At 45.6% G+C, this 22,090-nt stretch overlaps 1 protein-coding gene and 1 long non-coding RNA gene across 2 annotated transcripts in view; one reads left to right on the top strand and one right to left on the bottom strand.

The window, feature by feature from the left end:
• Nucleotides 1-6,385: 6,385 nt before the first annotated feature.
• Nucleotides 6,386-20,871, bottom strand: HTR5A (5-hydroxytryptamine receptor 5A). The gene is made up of 2 exons (XM_001504683.7): nucleotides 19,144-20,871; nucleotides 6,386-8,647 (listed from the first exon to the last, which is right to left on the bottom strand). The coding sequence occupies exons 1-2, from the start codon at nucleotides 19,882-19,884 to the stop codon at nucleotides 8,315-8,317; spliced, it is 1,074 nt and encodes a 357-aa protein (XP_001504733.4). The 5' UTR covers nucleotides 19,885-20,871; the 3' UTR covers nucleotides 6,386-8,314.
• The window catches only part of LOC138923861 (uncharacterized), a 28,676-nt gene continuing 26,198 nt past the window's right edge, over nucleotides 19,613-22,090 (top strand). Inside the window, exon 1 of the long non-coding RNA XR_011438065.1 lies at nucleotides 19,613-19,750. This is a non-coding gene — a long non-coding RNA (uncharacterized lncRNA). The remainder of the gene's footprint in view (nucleotides 19,751-22,090) is intronic.

Below are 22,090 nucleotides of genomic sequence, written 5' to 3'. Positions count from 1 at the left end.
TATTGCTTTAAGCCACAAGTGGCTTGTAATTGTAATTTGTTATGGTAGCAACAGAAAATTGAACAGTCTATGCGTTCTGCAGTAAAATAACTGGGAATCCTTATGCTCTTTACATCAAATGGAGGAAACCAGGAAAACTGTCTGGCAAAGCAGGCGGGACTGTCGCTGCGTTAGTATGTCTTGAGGCCTTTGCTCAAACCAAGTGGTTGTCTCGCTCAAGTTTCTGGGCAGTGATTCACTCTCCTTTCTGCAGTCCCCTTCTTTTGCTGTGAATTCTTATGAGGTTCCCCTAAGAATAGGACACTTGAACTGTCCCATAGATCAACCCAGGAGAACGTCACGGCACTAGCCGTAGAGGCCGGAATCACCCAGGCCCTCTCCCGGTGGGCCTGCCACCCCCAGGACCTCCACTGAGCTGAGGGCTTCTGTGAGGGTCTCGTTTTCATCTGTTACTGGAGGCCCTTCTGAGTCCTCACTCAGCGCGCAAGGTCCACAGCTAGCCAGGCCCTAGCTGTGCTGGACACAGCCACAGATCCCCTCAAGAAGCACTCGCTGCCCAGCGGCCAGGGGTGCGGTCAACAGACAGCCACACTGTTGCAAATCCAGGGTCCTCCTCAGCTCCCAAGGCCACACCCACCTCGGGCAGCCTGCGTCAGCTGACCTGGCCAGGTGCGGGTAAGGCAGCTGTCACCCCTTCTTGCAAAACCCGGATGATGTGTGGGCGTGCTGGTTGTCCTGCAAACACACTGTCCCCATTCAACCGGCAAGGGCGGCTGGGCTCCTTCCTTGTTAGAGGCCAGGTCTGCGTTGACCTTGGCCTCACAGGGACCCTGGGCCGAGAGTCACAAGTCCTTCCTAGGTCAGCTGTTCAGCTTTAACAAGAGCTCAGTAGCAGCCTAACGGCTGTCTCCCCTTTAAAAAGGAGTGTACTTGGGACTTGAATATGTCTTTTGGGGGACATGATTGAACTCACAACACTGCTCCTCAGGGAACTCGCAACGTTTGAAAGAAAAGTGCCCATTATGAAAGGCTCGCCTTGCGGGTGGGGATCAGGTTGCCAGGGACGCGGGCAGGGGCGGGGTCAGTTAGAGACCTGCCCCTGGCCTGCTCCTGCCATACCCAGTTCTGGGACAGCACAGCTCACTCCGGCCCCCTTGAGGGAGCTTTGCCTTCCTAGCCCATGTGTGGAGCACTGATGAAACTCGGTGTGGCCTCTATGCCCTCTGTGGTTCCCTTTGCAAGTACTAAGTATGGAAATACCTGCCACCAGCAGAGGCACTGCCTCGTCACCGACTGGATGGAGGGCATCTTCAGAGGCCCCCGTTAAAAGTGAGCTACAACAGAGAGCGAGCTTTCGGGGGGAGCAGTCTCACTCTTAGAGAGATCGGTGGTGCAGCCGCTGGGTCTGACTGAAGATGCTCACTAGCACCAGCTGCTCAGGTTGGTCAGCGCTGACGGTTACTGAATGCTCAGACCTGAAGTGAGGCGAGTTCTGCCTCAAAGGGATTTACCGCTTAGTAATCAGCGCTCAGGATTCACAAGCCCTCCAAGTGTTTTGGAAAGTCACCCCCGCCCCCCAACACTGAGGGTGTGGCTGCATAACACTGCAGTAAAAAAAAAAAGCAAGGATTATCAGAATGTAAGGGGAAAAAAAGACGTTAGCCAAGACTCCAGAAAGGCGAGTTAAAGGTTCGGCAGAGCCTGAAGGTCACTGGGTTTATAGAAATGAGAGACTTGACCACCTTACAACGTCAAGGATGGGAGGACTAATGAAACTAGGAATTCTGCGCTCGTCCCGTTCCCAGGAGGGAGTTCGGGAGCCTTTTCCTGACCAGCTCTCGCCTGGAGGGCGTTCGTCTGTAGTCAAGTAGAGGAACAGGCGCAGAGAAAGGCCGGCAGGGAGCAGACGCAAGCACACGCAGCTCCCCGGGCTCAGCTCCCTTTGCCTCTGCAAGCCTGCCTGCCCGCCGGAAGATCTCTAGAAATAACTATAACAAGTGTGAAAGCCAGCTGAGATTCACTGCGCTGAACGGGAAGTTTAGTAACGCTTTGAGAATTTCTAATGTTATTAACACCAATCCTTGCAGCGACTCATGATCCCCGAGGTAGAACTTCCCTTCTGTCTACTGAAAAGTAAAACCATGATTCCTAACAGCTTGTCCCTTTGGAAATCATCTTCCCCTTCAGCACCTTTAGCATGGTTTTTCTCAGACACCTACCCTCTTGCAATGAACAGACTGGACTGAGTGTGGCTTCAGGTGCATCAGCTCTGACAGTTAAAGACAAAAAGTCACACGATGAGGGGGTCAGCGTGAATCAGGTCACGGGAGTGAAAATGTTTCTGAGCTCTGAGTGGCTCCAGTGTGTTCATGTGACCCTCAACGAGGGACTGTTTCAGCAAAACAAGGGACAATGGGAGTATTTATTAGATTTAGGACAGCCTTTAACCTGAGCACTGAGAGCAGTTGCCTGACTTATATTAAAGCGTGAAAACCACAGTATTTTCATCAGTATGTTCTGTTTCTAAACTGATCTAAAATTCCTCCAACTGTGTTAAAGTGTAATCAATGTCATTTAATAACCTGGGGCTCACGAGATCCTGTCTCCCAACTTCGTGAGCAACAAACTTTCCTCGGTTGTAACTACATCCAGGTCACAGGAAATCATGGAAGTGGAAGTGAAGAACATGGTTTATTTTCATGCTACTGATAAGCAAGAATAGACTGACTAAAGTGGGTGCCTTTACTGTCTGAACACTCTTTTCTAAGGGGACTGATGCGTTGGTCCTCAAACTAAAGAAGGGTTAGCTACATATTCCTAGACGGGAAAAGATATTTCATTCGCCCAATAGAATTTGTGTCTATATCTTTTAGGGCAAAGCTAGCAGTTTCTACAGTGGTGTTTGGGGCAAGAAGCCCTTTGAGAGCCAGGCGTCTGTCTTACACTGTGGTCACCCTGGGAAAGCTGGGCTGACTGGCATTTGCATGATACTCCTTAAAGCACTAAGACGAAGTCACAAGGACACCAAATTAATCAGGAAAGTGCTAGTTGTAGAAAAGAAAACTCTGCTTGATTTTTAATTCCTACTTTGCTGCCCAGGACCAGGGACCCCATCGTCTCTCGGGCACTAAATAAAGCGAAGATGGCTTCAGGTTCGTTCAGTTTTAGATTCTGGGTTTATTCCTCTGCTTCTGCTAGGACAGATTTGAGGCAGGGGGTGAAAACCTGTGTTAATTAAGAAGATCCGTCCAGGAGGGAAATGCTCATCGGAGGATTTGCACAGCACTGTAGACGGAATGCTCGGTCCAGAGGTCAAAATCCACGTGCAGAGCCTGCCCGAAGGTTTCGGTACCTGACTCATTTTGCAGAGGTGGGAGACAAGGCGGGCTGGGTTAAGGAGTGGTAAGGAATGAATATATTAAAATCTAATAAAAGACATCCCTTGTTCTTGGATAGGATGACTCAGCATCATAAAGACGACTGTCTTTAAGTTAATTTAGGCATTTAACACAATCCAAATAAAAAGGCCAACAACGTTTTATCTGGAGCCAGACAAGTTGATCGTAAAGTTCAGCTGGAAAATAGCATTTAACAAGATTAGGGAAGCCGTGACGATAAACAATACTGCAATACCCACCAGGTATTATAACAGATCTAAAGCTTCTGCGGGCAAAACATCGGCGCTTGAAGGGATGAACAGCCAAGCGGAGGAGCATAGGAAAATCCAGGAGAGAGAGAGAGAGGGACGCACTAGTGAGCAGAATTAGAGACCAGCCTGCAGGTGCTGAAGCTGCTGCTGTACAGAGAGCTGCTGCATCTTCTGCTTCTTGGTTTTAGACTCACACAGCCTGGAGCCCTCTAGCTGGCTGGTAAATTTTGCAGCCATGTACATTTTCTGTAAATCACACACACACACACAGAATCATCTCTAAATTCCTGTTTTTCACCATATTTTTAGCGACACTAAGAACCCACTGGCCCACTTATCTCTCCTGTTCACCTGTTGGCCTTATTTAAAACCACAGCTAAAGGGCTAGAGCAGCTGGGCTGGTACTTTCGGCCCCTCACATGCGGCTGTGATTTAACTGACGGGCTCGTTCTCCAGCTGCACTTGTGCAACGTCACCCTGCACGGCTGAGTTATTTCCCAAGATCCCTCCTCCCTTTGACCTTATCAGAACATTGGGTTGCTCCTAAAATAGAGGAAGAAATTTAAGCTCATAGGGCAAACTGTACATTGTCAAAAAGATTCTAAAAGACCATATTTGGTGACACCAAAAGACAGCCGCTTTTGTTGTAAAATAATAAAGGAATGTATTTGTTAATGGAGTGGTTCTTGCTGATGCCAGATCAGCGGGGGCAGCTGTCCATGTTGTCTGTTATCTGTCCTGCCTGCCCTGTAGTCTGGCTGTGCGAAGAACTGTGTGTCCAGGGGGAAACCCCCCACCTCGAGGAGCAGGGAGAAGGAGGAGAAAAGCCAGGTGAGAGATGGCCCCTCTCACTCCTCTGCCCCCACCCCCTCCAGCCCACCTTCTCCAATCCGGGGCCAGGACCTCTGTCCCCCGAATAATGCGCCTGTTCAGGACCAAGGCACACCTGCTGTGGGCGGCAGGTAGCCTGTCTCGTGCTGACAGTAGGCTCTCGGTTGTCTGCCTTTGTGGAGCAGACCGCCTTTCCTTCCGCTCGCACGGAAACTCCGGCTTGTGGCATGTCGGGAAGGCAGCTTGTGGCATCTGACCTGCCACCCTCGCCGGTGGGATAAATTCCTGTGTTAGTGTGCTCGGGCTGCCTTAACAAAGCACCACAGACAGGCAGTTTAAACAAAAGGAGTTTATCGTCTCCCAGTCCTGGAGGCTGGAAGTCTGAGATCAAGGTGTTAGCAGGGTTGGGTCCTTCTGAGGCCTCTCTCCTCGGGGTGTGGATGGCTGTCTTCGCCCTGTGTCCTCACATGGTCGTCTCTCTGTGCGTGTCTGTGTGCTCACCTCCTCTTCCTAAAGGACACCAGTCAGCTTGGATCAGGGCCCACCCTTATGACCTCACTTTATCACCTTTTGAAGGCCCTATGCCTCAAGCAGTCATATTCTGAGCCACTAGGTGTTAGAACTTCAACACGTGAATTCTGGGGAGACACAACTCAGCCCATAACACCCCCCAACTTCAGTTTCCAGCAGAGAAGATGGAGACTACAAGACTGAAGTGACTTGTATTGAACGCCACCACTCTAAGTTCTGCCCTTCTGGGGGTGAGAGACCTGACACTCTTCATTCCTGTTCCCAGAAACATTCAGTGTGTGGCCAGAGGCACCACCTCTGTGCACAAAATATGACTAAGTAAGTGTGTGGAGTGTGAGGTCTAGAAATTAGGTGGATTTTGGGTCTCAGCAGCTGTGGTCAGGAGCCTTCTTGCCGTGTGACGGGTGGAGAGGGGAAAAGGCCTCATACTGACTTGTGTCTCCTCTCTAGGCGCCCCCAGGGCAGAGCCTGACAGACAGGAAGGAGCTGGTAAAGCAGAATGCAGTCTGCAGCCTCAGCTCCAGCCTCGCAAGCAGAGCACCATCCTTCCACCAGCAGCGTGTTCGCAGAGGGATCATCTAGAGAAGCTTATTATGAGGCATCCGAGAGAATCGCAAGCCCCTCATTTCACAGAAGATGGGAAGGGAAGGGTAGCACAGCACACTTTGCCGAAAGTGCTGTGACTGATGCGTTAGTGGAATAGGAGTTGACCTCAGGTATCTTCCCTTTATCAGCACAGTAGGCGGAGTCATTTTATTAACATGTTCTACTGGAGCTGAAATAAAGGGCATAGGAAAGTTTGCCCTATATAGAGGATTTGCTAGGAATCCTCCTGCCTTCTCTAAGCACTCCGTCTAACAAAGGTGGTTATGACAACATGGCACGAGGAATAGGGGCTGATGCTTCGAGCAGTTACTTTCTGTTTATGATTCATGTTAATTGCTTACCTGATAAAGTGCTAGCAGACAAAAGTAAACAAAAGCGTTTCACAGACATTTGAATTGCACACTAGACACCCAAGTTCAATCGACATTTGGATCTTGTAATATTTCTTACCTAGTCATAAACAATTTGGGTATTGAAGTGGAAGCAAAATAATCCATTAATTGCCACTTCTTCCTTCTTGCAGACAGTGTTTCTTGCTGTAAGTAGCATATGTAGAGTGTATTTTATATGATGCATATTTTAAGTGACATCTGGGAAGCACTAAATACATATTGAATAAAGAGAGTAAAGGGATTCATTCATCTTATGAAAATATTACTAATAACCTCAGTAGGAGATTGAAATTAGAATTATAATAACATCTTTCTCCACAAGGTGTACAGCATCCAGGGGGAGTCAAGGAGCATTTGAAGCCGCTAGACAAATGTGGCACATCTTCCAAAAACTTCACCTTACTGAAAAGTTTAGAGGAAATAAATTTTTTTTTTAATAATAAGACAAACACTGAAATTTTGGAGTAGAGCGAAAGTTTGCACATGGACTTTCCAATAGAGTGGACGTTTAAGAACTTTACCCTTGATTCTGATGTCATACCTCCAGATCCCCATGTCCGAGTGTCTCCTTCTCTGCCAGAGGTGCTTCACGAGGTTCTAGAAGCACCTTCCTTGGTACAACACGAGATACAGCTGCACTGGGCGGTCTCTTTGGTTCCACGTAATAGTATGGGAGGTAACTTGAGGAAGTGAACAGTCTGTATTTTAAAATATTTGTGGGTTTGGCACTTCAAGTGATATACACAGAAAGAAGAAAAATCTAAGGACGTTTCCAAATAAATTCCTCCATGAATTCGCTGCAGTGCCTGGGTGAGACATCTGCCTTCAGCACCGTGGTCCCAGTACCACGAGCTGTGCACGTGCTTTGAAGGAAGACCATCTTTGCAGTAAATATGAGACTAAACTTCAAACCAAGAACTCGAATGCAATTCTCCTATGTTTGAAATCTTAATTGATATAATTTATTATATACAATATAATACAGGTACATTACATGTATTATAATAATTCAAAGATTATTATAATGCATAACTTTTTAATTTGTGCACTCAAAGAATCAGGGATATAGCCGACCACAGGCAGTTTTATTACCCAAGATCTTTTGAAAATTTGTGTGATGGCCTGGGTGTTACATGATCATGTAAAGGCTGCACCATCACTTAACCGTCTTGCCTCGCCAATTATATAAAGGTGTCAACTTGCAGAGGACTGAGGCCACGGTTTACCGTATTTCTGCCATTCTCATTAGTCATGAGCGTTGGCCTCATAGCAGGCGTTCACATACCTGTACAAAAGTAGCAATCAGCAAATTAGCCAACGATCCCCTTAAAGTGCACGTGTTTGGTGAATGTGCCTTCATAGTCCTTGGTTATGAAACTATCTTTAAGAAGTCAAGAACTTCACGATAATTATTTTCCTCCCATCTCAGGATCCAAGGACAAAGTTCCTGGTGCAGCAACATTTGAATAAATTTCATACGAACGAAACTCATAGCAAATAAGCAAGCTTGACAGATTCCGTGAAACTAGCAGATTTTTCTATTGTTTGTGAACAGTTGCTTCAAAAGGGAAGGAGACATTTGATGGGACTTTTAGTTCCTTTTTCCAAGCTGATGGGTTGCATTTCAGAATAAACTTGCCAATGGGAACATTTGCCCCCTCCGTAGTTTTGTGTGTGTGCGTGTGTGTGTGTGTGTATGTTAGCCATAAATAAAACCATAAAGCCAATATTTACTGGTTTTGCAAACTTAGTTTTGTACTTTAATATGTTTGGAGACAATATTTTGTGGCCAAATATTGGGACTTACACAATAAGTATCAGGGTGTACTTACCAGGACCATAGAATGAAATATTTGAATGTGGACTATTCTAGAAACCCCGGAATGATGGTTTCTCAGCCCCAGATGTTCCATTATGACTTCTTGTTCGTTCTTTCCTATCCATTCTCAACCTGCCCATCTTGGTCATCTCCTCCCTCTCATCTGCCTTGTTGACTTCTCTGGGACAAGGACGATAACCATGCTGGAGTGGGTTTTGGAGAGGAAAGAGCACTTTGTAGGCAAAGTCCGTGGCTTTTAGGTGTAGAGTGAGGAACGGTAGATAAATGAGGTCACCAAAACTGCCCGTGGAGACTCCCATTCCTGCCTAGGAGGAGGAAGTGAGGCTGGTTAGTTCTGCAGAAGACCCTGGATAGCTTTAAGGGTTTGTCTCTCCCACGTGGCTGCTGGGTGGGGACGGGGAACAGATTAAACTGGAAATTTCACTGAGTTATGGGAATAACTCCTTCTTATCCCGGGCCTTATGCTCAGTGTTGCCTAGAAAAGAAGTTCTTGAAGGCGCTGTTGTAGTTCTTGTTGAAAGCTGTGTAGATCAGGGGGTTGAAGAAGGAGTTGGAGTAGCCTAGCCAGAGGAAAATGCTCTTCCAGATGGCGGGGATGTCGCAGGAGAAGAGGGGGCTGATGAGCTCCGTGGTGAAGAAGGGGATCCAGCAGAGCACAAACACCCCAATGAGGATGCCCACCATTAGGGCAGCTTTCTGCTCCTTCTGTTCCCTCCATGAGTCCCCTTCGGTCTGGAAGGTGACAGTGGCGTGGCGGACGGTGAACACCATCTCGGGCTGCTGATCAGAGGCCTTCACCTGGAAAAGAAGAGCAGAAGCTTCATGAAGAGCCACCTCTTTATGCCTGCCAGGTACAGTGGGCTGAACCTAACCCCTGACGCCTGGGTCCCACACATCTGCTTCAGAGAAAGTCCTCGTTTGTCGGGTGGGAGAACATGGCAGCCTGTGGGGCTCGCCCTCGGCTATGAAAACCTGGTGACGGAGCTGGGCGTCTGCTTACATCTTAGAAATGGAAGGAAAACGGGAGCCTCCATAATACACATGATGAAGCTGGGTTCCCCATTGCTGTCTGTTCAACAGGGAACAACAGAAATAAGCAGGTCACCCAGTATATACAGCTGAGTGACAAAGAGGCACCAGCAATCGAAAGTGTGCTAAATCCTTACCAAACCCCTTATACTTAGGACTCGATTTTCCGAAATCTTTATAACTTCCCATGTTCATGTGAATCCCCTCCAAAATGTTAGAATTTTCTAGAACTTTTCTTCTCGTGTAAGGTTCCCACTGCTGTGCTTCCAGAACATATTTTACTGTTTGGGACAGTTCACTCACCAACATGTTTATCTCTTTCTGGGTTTATTCTGTGTTCTTCCCCTCCCCCACATTTATGGAAAACAGAGACTCCAGACTCTTAGGGTCTCTTTACTTGGGAGCTCTCAAGTCGACCGGGGGGCAGAATCAGGCTCTCCAGTTTCAGGTCCCTTCTCTAAGGAAGTGGAATTCCTGGGAAAGGAAGCTCTTCCCTCCATTCCAGTCCTTTTTTAGATCTTTGGGGATGTGAACTGAGGAGTGTCTGATGATGAGGCAACCTAAATCTGAAGAAATCACAGTGGACATATTTACTAAGTTAGCAAATTAATGGATCCACTCAAAATTCAGGACAGTTTCTGGGTCATTCACTCATTCGCTGGCGGGTGAGCCTACTTTGACATTAAATATTATTCTTCCCAACTCTAGCCTCCTGTGACCCCAGTGCTTTGGAAAAGGAGAATCACACAGCTCGCTCTCAAGCAGAACACAAGCTTTCCGGCGATGGACTAGGTCAGAAGGTCTCTCTTGTTAACCTAACCCGCTTAACCAGGTCGTGGCTACTTCTATAAATTGGAGGCACAAGGAATTGACTTATCTATCATACGGAGTAACTGAATGTAAATAGGAACACTACCATTAAGGGAATGTTAGTTGATGTAAGAATTATCAAATTTGTATGATAGCCTTCCTGTCATTTATTTGAGAAACAATGAAACACCAAGTATTGTACAATTAAAAAGAAGATTATAAACATGGAAAGAAATAGTCCATAATATTGCAACCCTTAAAAACATACATAAAATGAGAAGGGCCAGCCTGTCCCTCGGTACCCCAGTCTTACCCCAGATGGAGCCACAGCTACCTTTCTTATTTCAGGAGTGCACATCTGGGGATGCATTGCAGGGAACTCGTTTATAGAAATACAAACACAACATTTAGCTTCATTTTTCAGCATAAAGAAAACAGGAAAACCTACCAATTTCCTTAATAAAACTCAATCCCAAAAAGGCATCAGGAAAAGCTTTTTCTCCCATTTTCCAAAGACGGCAATGGAAGGGAAAATTTGGTCCTGACTCTTAAATCTCCTAGAAATTCTCCTTCCTCTCAGCACTTTTTCACTGGTAACACTGGCCCCTCGGGGTTGTGACTCCCTTGCGACCACCCCTTAATTCTCTACAGCAAAGCTGGAAAAGTGAAGCATTGAAACTAGACTTTATCAAAGTCACTGGGATAACAGTAGAAATAAATACAGCAACAGACACCTAGATATTCTGGCTTTTGAGATATGCTTATCTTTGGGAACCAGCCAATCTCCCCTATCCTCACTCCTTGTCTGCCCTCCTTGTGGTCAATAGCCTTTTCAGATGGATTCCAGAAGCCCATGCTAGGTGCTTTATATACTCAAATTCCAGTTGCAAGACACAATGAGCCTCACAATGGGACTACCAGTGTAAGGCCAGCCTTCTATAAAGGATGAGATATACCTCCCCCACCAATGCTGCACATTCTATTTGTTTGTAGGAGTTTTCTATTGCATAGTGGGAAAAGTTACAAGGTTTCCATTCTGGGTAGCCATCTTCTTTCCTAATGACTGATGCTGAGAATATCTGCCTTCTTTGGGACTCTGCCGTACACTCAGATCCAGTCCTGACCTATATCCAAAGGGGTTGCCATACCAGAATGGAGCACAGTAACTCATCATTCATCTCAGAGACACACGATCACCATGGTTGTTTTGTTATCCAGGTGTGTGACCCACATTTAACTGTAGGATTTGAATATTTCTATAAAAATTGGTCTTAGGAGAGGGAGCCCAAGCATTATAAGGGCTCCCTTTATATACAGGGAATCGTGGTCCCTGTAAAGGAATGTTTAGTGCCCTGAGAGAAGGCCTGCTTGTATGGGCACTTGGCAGTTGTACTATAAAATGTTGGATTCTTCCAGTGTAGTTTACCTGGCTTCTTATGAAGGATGAGCTATACCCAAATACAGCACGCATCCACTGCATCTGAAAGAACTCTCTGCTGAACGATAGTTCGAACGTTGAGTAAAGTGTACTCTTAAAGAGTTCCCAGTTTTATTTATAGATCCTGAGGATGATTTCTCTCGTGTCAGGAGCGTGTTTCAGCTAAATGTGCGCGCACAGGCGTTATATTCACTGAGCTCTTAGTGTGGCAGTTGGGGAGCCCACATTCATGGGGCCCCTTTCCAGCAAAGATTCTAAATTCATTTTTTTAACAATTCTTTTAATGCTCCACCAGGTCTTCTTCCACCCCTTAGGATTCTACCTTGAATTCAAATTAAATACATTTTTTCTGAATACTTTCTTTTTACGGTTTGCTTTGAGTCAGGAATTTCTTATAGGTTAGTCGTGGAACTCCGTATTTTTCAGAAAAGCACATTCTTCCAGGATCTTGATGTGAAATGTAGATCATTCTACTGGGCCGTCGTTTGGTGCAGCATTCAACACCAACTCGCTTGACAGAAGGAAGAGCGTCACTGATTTAAAGTGGTTCCTCTGGGGCAACAGTGGCTCCAGTTGAGACGGGGTCTTTGTTTTTGGTGAGTTTCCAGGTGCTGATGTCTTTAAAAGGTAGATGTGGCTGCTTCCCCTGTGGCTGGCTTATAGACTCCTTAGCTCTTTGCTGTCCACTAATCAATGACAGCAATAAAGCACTTAATCGAGTCTGGAGAAAACACTCTATTAACCACTCCATCAATTACGCAACATGCTTATTAATAGATTCACAGGAAGAGAGGTAGTAGGGCAAAAAAAAGTGACCATCCAAGCCAAATTAGACTTTTCCTAATAATCTTTGTAATGCTGGATCATTTACAGCACACGCCTCACCATTTAAGTGTCACATATAAACATTTTCTAAGTGACCAGTTAGCATTCTCTCTCCCCATAAAGGAGTTCTTTGGGGAACATGTACCTGTGTGTTAGACTTCTCATTCTTATTTGTGCTAAATAACTATTTCCTAGTTAATCATAAATCTGGCATGTTCTTTTATTTCCTCTAACTATTCTGCTCCACCTCCCTGTTAATATCACAGATAATCGATAGATTACCATCAGTTGTGGGTACAGAAATTAAAGGATGAAGACGCTTACTTTGGAAAAGTGGTTTCAGGTGATTCGCAGGTTAGACCAGGCTATTGTCAGAAGGGGAGATGGATGGATGAAACAGGATTTTCAACCTAGAAATGGTCTTATACATTAAGGGAGGGCTCCACGAGGAGAACAATAAAAGCGTTTCCACAAACTTAGGAAAAGACTGATTCTTCTGTAGCTATGGTAACAGGAGCCTTGTGACTTGTTTACATCTCTTCAGTTGATCAAGGACAATGCAGCTCTGTGGATATACACTTGCAAACCAACCAACTGGCGTCAGCCCTCACTTCTGAAAGTCAGCCAGTTGGTAGGACCCGCCCCAATAAACACACCTCTGAGCACCAATCAACCAACAACAGTCTCACCAAGTAAGCCCACTTTATGAACGCTGTCAGCTCGCAGCTGCTCTGAATGTCCTCCGGGCCCTGAACTCCACACTGTCCCCAGTCCCCATAGATGATCAGCATTCTCCTTTGCTCATGGAGAAGGTGCCTGACAAGTACAGCTTTCTCTTACTGTAACGAGCAGTAAATTTGGCTTTGACTTTTTTATTTCAGATGCTGTGTGGTGTTTGTATCGTCCTTGGACAGTTCTGGAGCGTCCACTGACATCACCTTGAAGACCTATCCCAGGATGCTTGGATCACAGGTGCCCTCGCTGGGCCCCTAACTCCAGCTGCCCTTCGACCTGCAGCATGGTGCCTCAGTCTCAACAACAGTGTGAGCTCCAAGCAGCTGCCCTGAGCTCTTCTCGCTCTCTGTATTCTGTTACCCCAGCATTTGTAACCGATAGTGTCTTAGTGTACATAAAATCACATTGTAAAATTACCAGACAAGAAGGCAAATCTATAGAACTTCATTTAAACCCCGGTCTAGAGCTAAGCTAAAGGCCATAATCAAGAATTTTCCTAAACTTTAGGGAGAAGGGCAAAAAGTGGTTACAGAATTTAGAACTTTGTTCGAGTATTGAACAAAACTCTTCTTGTCCTGAGCTGCAGATCTGTAGCAGACAGCTAAATTCATTGAAATCTCCCTCAGATGTGGAAAAATGCTTAAAAGTAGAAGGATTAAAAAAGTTATATAACACAACTGTGAAAATTTAAAATATAAAAATATAGAATGCATTACATAAGCCCATTTCAGAAGCTTTTGCTTAAAGAGAAGATTGAATAGATTCAAAATTGTAAACCAAACAAAAGATAGAAAATAGACTTCAGAAAACTTTGAAGCAGTATTCTGGTGTAAACTCAACAGCAGAAGGATAGAGTCTTGTCCTGTCTTCCTGTAAATGGGCTCAAACCCGAACTAGGGAATTCAATAAGAAAAAATAAATTGAAATGTGAAGTTGCCAATTTGGAAAATATCCGTTATGGGGCTAGACATTTCCAGAAGTGTCCTTAGAAAGCAAATAAACTAGAAATCAATACAAGATACGGCTCTCTAGGTAAAACATCCCAAAGGACCTCTGTTCTCAAAGATTGGGGGGCCTAGGTAAGGACCCCTGCAAATATTGCCAGCAGAAGAATCCTTGAAAGAATCAACGTCAACTCAAAATGGCAACTATCTAAAATCTGTCCAATGAGGTCACTCCAAGAGACGTACTATCACCCAACCATTTCCTATCCTTCTGAACTTCCAAGGGGAATTGTCTATAATGACAGATGTGCAACAATACAGCTTTCTTATTTATATAGGTGTCACTACAACTACCATTATCCCCATCCTTATAGAACAACAGATCCTTCAGCCTAAAATTGTAAAGTTGTCTGGAAAGGAAACAAGCAAATTGACTTTTAACAAGTTAAAAAAAAATAAAAACAGAGAAGAGGACTTCTTCAAAAAAAATGATTGGTTATACCAGATGTTGAAAGAAGATCATGAAAGACAAGTCTGTGGCTATATAGTAAATTTTAAAAGGCTTGAGGGAAAGTAAACTTTATTAGAAAAATTCGAGCAGTGAAAATCTTTAACAACCCTCTGTGCCAACTTGTAACTCATTTTTCAGGGTCATTATCAGAAGAATACTTCTTTAGTTTCTGTAACATACCTACAAATTTAATACATAGCATCTGCTTCCAGATGAAATACACTGCAGCCCTTATACATGATCAGATTGTAGCTGATCTATGCAGAAAAATACCTATACTGTGTATGATTCAAGACATTACTAAAGAAATAGCAGTGGTCCTAGAGTCCTCATGGACAGAAGGTACCACAGATGGACAGATTAATTGGAGCATAATGTCTAAGAGTTCAGATTGATTTTTCCTCTGTTGTCATGAATTGCCTTTTTTGTACAAATATAAAAATTCTGGGCTGTGCTCTAGGTGGATTAAATAGAAAACACGGCACCTATCACAGAACTATTGCCTATTGAAGCCCGCCTCTTAATTCAGGCATCAAGGCTTTACTTCCTTGCTTCAGAGAAATTACAGACATCAATTAAATTAGTCAACACATCTTCAGAGCTAATATTAAGCCTTTAAATCTTATGTTAACATTCATGGTAAATCTTCTTTGCTAACCAAAACCACCCAACGTTTTCCTACTAGTTGATTAATTATAATTCATTGTCACTTTCTCCTTCTCTTCTTACTACCCACTGGTTTAACACTCCTGATCCAGCACTGTATATTCCTTAGCCAATGAAGGAAAATCTCATGATTGTCTTTCTGAAATTGAAGAAGTGTCTCTGCATCAAACAGAAATTGATACCCTAGTACCAAATTCCAACTTACTATTGTTTGTTGATGAGTATTATATTAAAAACAAAGAGGACAATACAAGATTTGATTTGCAACATATGCAATAAATAGTCCAGTCCCTCTCATAAAGTCCGATTTCTTCACAGAAGCCAAATCATTCAATGACTGAACTGTGGTCCTTTCTAGGGCATATAAAATTGACGAAATAGAAGAGAAGGTATATAAACTAATAATTGATACGTTTCCAAGTAATTCACTTATGTAACTTGCTATAGAAACACCTTCCTCAGGTATTGTTTAAAACTGAAAAACAAATGTGAATTACTCGGTGCCTTGATGCCACGTGAAATAATCCTAAACTCAGGTCCTTCAGAGAATGTCCAGAAGCAGAAGCATGGATGTTGAATGCTAACCCAAGAACAAGCAGATGACCACATGAAGAAGGAACCTTCTTGACAATATTCGCAGATGACATACCTACAACTTCTTTAAAGTTGATCACATCTCTTGTACAGCTCCTGGGTTCTTTACCCTGTGCTGAAGTCAGGCTTTTTAATGTCAATCCAGAACCAAGCTTGGTTGTTCAGTAGGGCTGCTAGTTAGGACATCCCAAGGACTAAATATCTCCTTACAAAGAGTCCAAAAGGATAAAATGCTTTCAAGAAAGATTCCTCAGAACAGTTATCGCATCCACAGGAATTAGACAACTTAAGGTTTTCATTTTTTTAAAAATGGTTGACATAGTAAAGAATGCCTAGCTTGAGTGACACAGTAAATTATACAGCCTGTGCACTGGGGGCACAACAAACCAGTTTAAACGTGGTAACCCAAGTAGTCCTGACTAACAGAATCACCTCAGATTTTCTTTCGGCCAATCAGGGAGGTGACTACCCCATAGCTTACACTCCTTGCTGCACCTGGACTAACACTACAGGTAAGGCAAAACAATCTGCTTTTAAGCTAAAAGAAAAGGCAACCTTGCTATCTCAGATAGACACAGTGAAACTTTGGGACCCGCTTTCTTGATCAGGACTGGAAAATCTTGGGTCATAACTGGGGAGATCTTCCAATCTCTTCTTGTAATACTTCTGGTTGTACTTTGTCTCAGAGTTGTTCGATGTCTGTTGCCCAGAGCTTTAAATTCTTCTGCACAGTATCGTCCTGACAAATGATTCAAAATCATGTTGATCAAAGTGCACTCTGAATATCAGACATTGACAGGTGAAATTTCATCTTCAAGGAGAACCAACAGCAGTGGCAAAGATCTGGACAATCCTTGAGGGTCTCTCTTGAAGCTTTGGCTGAATGAGGACTAAGAGTGGAGGACTGAGAGCTCAGTGTTCCCACAAACCGGGGGCAAGCTGAGTGTCTGTAACCTAGAACCAGCCTGAAACTTACTCTGTCAATCAAGGACAATTCATCTCAGTGGACTGGCTTTTGCAAACCAACCTGTCAGTGTCAGTCCCTCACTTCTGCAAGTCAGGCAACCAGGGTGGACTCATTCTAATGAACTCCCATCGGTGTAGCAACCAATCAACAAAGCTGCTCACACATACTGGTGATGACAACCCACTTACACCCCGGAGAGTCCACCTATCCCTGAACTCTGCACTTGAAAAAACGCCCTCTCTGATCAGCGTTCTGCTCTGCTCAGAGAGATTGTGCCCAAGGACCATAGTTCTCTTGCACTCTAGTGAGCAATAAACTCAGCTTCGTCTTTTCATTTCCAATCTTTAGGAGTGGCCTCATCATCTTCTGGCAAGGATGAGTCCTCTCTCTCGCGCGTGGTAGTTCCCACATCAGTGTCTGACATATGTGAGGCTTTCAGTACCTTTGAATAAAACTCAGTGGATGAAAAAACAGAGAAGAAGGGTTGTGTTTCCCTAGGTAACACAGCTAGTTGGCAGTAGAACCGTATTTAGAAACTTTGACACCTACTACCATAGAGAAATCAGGAAGTCTGGTTTGCAATTAACCCTTCACAGTAACATGAGGACAGAGGCAGCCCCATATTAAATGCGGAGCTCTGGGTCACTTAGAGGCATTGCAAAGCCAAGGGACTAATTTTGAATCTTAGCTGGCAGAGAAAATGAAACAGTGCAAAAAAATATATAAAAGCACAAAGATGTGACAATGCTTTGTTCCGCTGTCTTCAAAGCAGAGCAGCGAGAGCCCCTCAGAGACAGAATTGTAATTGCTTTTCCCTTTTACAGTGTGTTTGGTACTGACTGTAATGTGTGTTTACCTGGATAAGCGCCCTGGGAGAAAGGGACCCACTGAAGGAGGGCCCTTGAAGGTGGCAGGTCCTCTTGTGCCTGACCTGGATGGATGCTCACACACATGGACATTCCAGGCAGTGTGTTCCCTCTCTTACCAGTCAGCACTCCTTGTTCAGTTTAGAAATCGAATAATCAGGGTTTCCCAAATTTGGCACTATGGACATTTTTGCCTGAATAATTCTTTGTTGTGGGGGCTCTCCTGTGCCTGGCACAATTTTTGGTAGCATCTCTGGACTCTACATGCTAGATGCCATTAGCACCCTCCCCCAAGTCTTGATAATCAGAAAAATCTCCAGACATTCCAAGTCTTCCTTGGGGGACAAAACCACCCCTGGTTGAGACCATTGTTCTAGATAAAAGGACAAGTAGCCTCTGATCCTCTTTTCCTTCTTTCTTCTAGAATTATGCCTTCCTACACCTCTGCTTACTTTAAGCTGGATTGATTAGTCATGGTTGGAATTAGCTACTGACTCTAGAAAACAGTCATATACAGAGCTCATAGTAGGTGTTTATCTCCCTCAAAAAACTGAACTCTTCATGGGCAAAGGTGATGTCTCTTTTTTTTTTTTTTTTTGCTTGAGGAAGATTCACCTTGAGCTAACATCTGTGCCAATCTTCCCCTATTTTGTATGTGGGTCACTGCCATACTATGGCCGCCTACAAGTGGTGTGTAGGTCTGTGCCTGGGAACCAAACCTGGGCCACTGAAGCAGAGTATGCCAAATTTAACCACTAGGCCACAGGCCTGGCCCTAAAGTTGATGTCTTTATCATTCTTTTACCCCTTCCACCAAGCACATGTACATTTAATTGAATTTACTTTGTTGTCTCACAGCCAATAACACAAAGTTGGGGGGGGGTGCAGCATAGGTTTCTGATCTAACTTAAATATGTGAATTAAGTTCAAGGGATCATCCTTGGCAATGAATTGGGAAGGGGAGGGGCAGTCTACACATCCAATGGATCCCATTCTTATATAGTTCCTGAATCTTGAACCACAGCGTCAGACTATTAAGAGTTAACATAGCAGGAAAGCGTGGGTGAGAAAAGATGAGAAAAGAGCCCTCACTGTCGCTGTAGCAGTTGTCGTACATTAAATGCCATGTGTAAAGAGCTGGGGAATGTCTATCTTAGATTTTTAATTTCCTCCTGTAGCTTTACTCATGTTCGGGAAGGCAAACAAGTGGTCCTCAGCTGCACCTACAGCCTGATGGGGCTGTGGGGCTAGACCCAGAAAGTAGCACAAGGCAGTGGAAGCAGATAACAAACACAGGCTCTGAGACAGGTGGGAGCAACATCTTTAATCTTGCATCAGGAGAGGAAGAAGCTGCAAAACAGTAGTGAGTAACCCAGAAGATACCACATTTTGCAAAGATAGTTGCTTTAATTTGCAAGGAAAAAGATAGACTGGGTTTGAAACATTAATCTGCTTTGCCTGATGGATGGCTGTCTTCCTGCCAAGCCACGTTGCCACCCCTCCCTTCTCTCCTCCTTGAACATCCTTGCTCTGAGTGCAGGAAGCTGCAAGACTACCTGGTGCAGCCCAGACACCAACTTCTTCAGATGCTCTAAAGGATGTTATAGATCCACAGACTTTCCCAGCCAAGCAGGACTCTAGAATTACGTGGTCCAAATCCATCATTTTATATATAAGGAAGTAATCCATCAGAGATGGTACAGGACATCATTAGCTCTGTGATACTAAGCGTATCAGAGCAAAGGAAGTCTCTGATGATTTCTTTCTGTTTCTCAGTCTACTCCTTTACTCCCCCTCCCACCTAGAAACTTAAAATTTCCACTTTCTACAAACCTGGGGGGGAGGTGTGCTGGGAATAAAGCCTGCACAAATGCAAGTAAAGTATTTTTAAGGATCGCTGTAACACCCACCTCCACAGCCTCGGATAAGGGTGAGACGCTGTTGGTCTTTCTGGAGCCCACGCGGAACTTGGCGGCCTTGTAGATCTTCCAGTATACGAAGAGCACCACGCAGAACGGCAGGTAGAAGGCGCCCACGGTGGAGAACACTGTGTAGGAGGGCTCGCGGCTCACCTGGCACTCCTCGCTGCCCTCAGAGTAGGTTTCCCCCCAGCCGAAGAGCAGCGGGGTCAGGGAGATGACTGCCGAGAGCGCCCAGGTGAGGGCGATCATCACGTTGGAGACGCGCTTACGGGTGCGCAGCGTGTATTCCAGGTGGCGGGTGATGGACCAGTAGCGGTCCAGCGCGATGGCCGTCACATTCCAGATGCTGGCCGTGCAGCAGAGCACGTCGCACGCGACCCACAGTTGGCACAGCCGCCGGCCCAGCTGCCAGCGGCGCCCCGACAGCTCATGCACCAAGCTCAGTGGCATGACCAGAGCTGCCACCAGCACGTCCGAGATGGCCATGGACGCCACCAGGTTGTGCGGAACGCGATGGAAGGTGCGCACACGGAGAATGGTCGCCAGCACCAGCAGGTTCCAGGCGAATGTCGCTGCTACCAGAAAGCCCATCAAGGTCAGAACAAGCACGCCGAAGACAGAGAGGAGAGGCGGGCTGGGGCGCGGGTCTTCTGCCTCGAGGCTGCGGTTGGTTTCCAAAGGAGCGGGAGCGGAGAGGGAAGGATAGGTGAGGTTCCCGGGTAAATCCATCTCTGGGTCAGGAGACCGGCCCAGGGTGCGTGCCGAAGGGGCGTTAAGAAAGATGTAAGGTGGCCACTGCGCCCAGAGCCACTCCGGATGTTTGCAACCTCTAACCACTGGCGGGGTTTCTGGGGAGTGCCCGTGAAACTGGCCCCAACCTCCTGCCAGTGAGCATCCGTGGGAGATGGTGTAGCGGGTGGGAGGGCGCTGGGGTGCAAGTCGCGCCAGGTCTGAAGCCCTCAGAGGCTAGGAAAGCAGAAGCAGGGGCTGCGTCTCGTAGCCAGGGTCCGCCTGAGCTGTCACATGCCTAGGCTCTTCACCTCGCCGAGACAGCAGTCTTGTCGGCCAGAACCGAGCATCTCCCAAGTCGGGGAGAAGCTGGGCGGCCCCGGAGCGTGTGGGTGCCAGGAGAGGGGCTGGTGCGTCAGAGCAGTTATCGCCGCGTTGCCTTTCTCCAGACAGCGGGCTGCAGCCTCAACTCCGTGCTGGGCAAGCCGAGCAGGCACCTGCTTTCTGGGACCTGCCTTCTGCTATTCCCCCTCCCCCTCCTCACCCTGTCTGGGGCTGCGGCTCCAGAGAGCGAATGCTGGCGCGCCCACCCAGACCTGCCTTATCAAACTGGGGATCCAGCCTACGTAAGGCATCAGCTGATAGGGCCGCCTCTCCCCGCCTCTCCGCTCTGAGCGCGCAGCGTTGGCGCTGTCCATGGTGCTGCCGCCTTTCTCCGCCCGAGCGCGTCTCTACACTTGGTACTGTCCATTGGCTGCCTCCTTGCCCTAAAATGAGTTCCCTGCGTGGAACAAATTTAGCAATGAACTTTCCTTGAAGTGTTCCTCTAGCCACCCCCTACCACGTCCCTCCAGGGGTGGTCTGGATGCTTTGAGCGGGTTCTTAGCTTCCCATGGGTCTTGCCTTCAGTACATGTGTTCCGAGTTAAGGGTCTAAGATGATTTCTCTGGAAGATTTCAGTATGCGATGGCTTCCTTCTTACACAACACCCAGTGCTTCCCTCAAAGGGCTGTTTTCTTTTAAGGAGAAAAGGCAAAAGAGCAGTTACTGCTGTTCCAAGAAGTGACTTAAGTATTGGGACTAGAACTTTCCTCCACAAAAAGCTGAAGTTTCTTTAGTGGGCTCTACTAAATTTGCTTCTTGCAAAGGGAAAAGTTGGATACAAGATATTATAAAAGCTCCATCTCACTCGAAAAAAGGGACACATTTAACTCTTTCCCCACACACATAGAACCATGTACACACCCATAGTAATTGAGAAAATATCAAAAGCTCCTACCCAGAAGTTATGATTTAAAGCACTTCACAAAGAGACACATGGTATAGGAAGATAAAATAAATTAAAATAAGGAAAATGAGATTACATAAAGGAAAGTAATTTGGCATTAAGCTTTTTTTTTAAGTGCATACAATTGGTGTCATGAAATCCTGTACATTTACAAGTGGTTGGCCACAAATTCGGTCAGAAACTTTTTAGGTATTTGAAAACGAGAAATATGTTTTGTTAGAGATTCAGTTTCTAGCAGAGTAAGACAAGCATCAGGAGAATGCACTGCAAAGAGAGAAACTCCTCTAATGGACCCAGAGGAGAAGACACTGTTAGGAAATGTTGATGAGAACGTTATTCCTTAAATACAAGATTATCTGCAGAGCTGCTTCACCAAACATCCCTTAAAAACAGCTGATGGTGGCTGCCTATGTGCAGTGCCGCTCTGTGTGGCTCTAGTCAAGGGGAAGACTTGTGTTTGTTTAGAGCACATCACCTTTTTGGAGCCATGGAAACAATTGGAATGAGATGTAACCTATGAATCCTCTTCCTTGAAAAAAAAATGCTCTGAACAGTCCTGAATTCAGTTTCAGGGGCCCATGACCTGTAGGAATGGATGAGCTGCATAGCCAGCAGGCAGCGTTGTTGATGGTATCTCTTGATACAGATCTTGAAAGGCATCCTGGGCTTGCAATTATGTTCCCCATGGCACTGCATGGCGCAGCTGTCTGTACTGATAGTTAAGTGAGCAGCTGTCTATAAGGAACAAAGCCAGGGACAACTGAAGATATTTTGTGAAAATTGGAGTGTCATAAAGTTAAGAACTGAACAGAATCCTCTCACAAAGAAGGGATCCGATGGAGTATTTCCAGGAGAACCAAATTCTGTTGAGATATTCTGGCTTACCTTTTATACAAACACAAAGGAAAAACCAGAACA

The sequence above is a fragment of the Equus caballus genome, chromosome 4, assembly GCF_041296265.1.
Source record: "Equus caballus isolate H_3958 breed thoroughbred chromosome 4, TB-T2T, whole genome shotgun sequence".
NCBI classification, from domain to species: Eukaryota; Metazoa; Chordata; class Mammalia; order Perissodactyla; family Equidae; genus Equus; species Equus caballus.
Note: the sequence above shows the minus strand (reverse complement) of the source record. Positions and strands in the feature narration are given on the sequence as shown.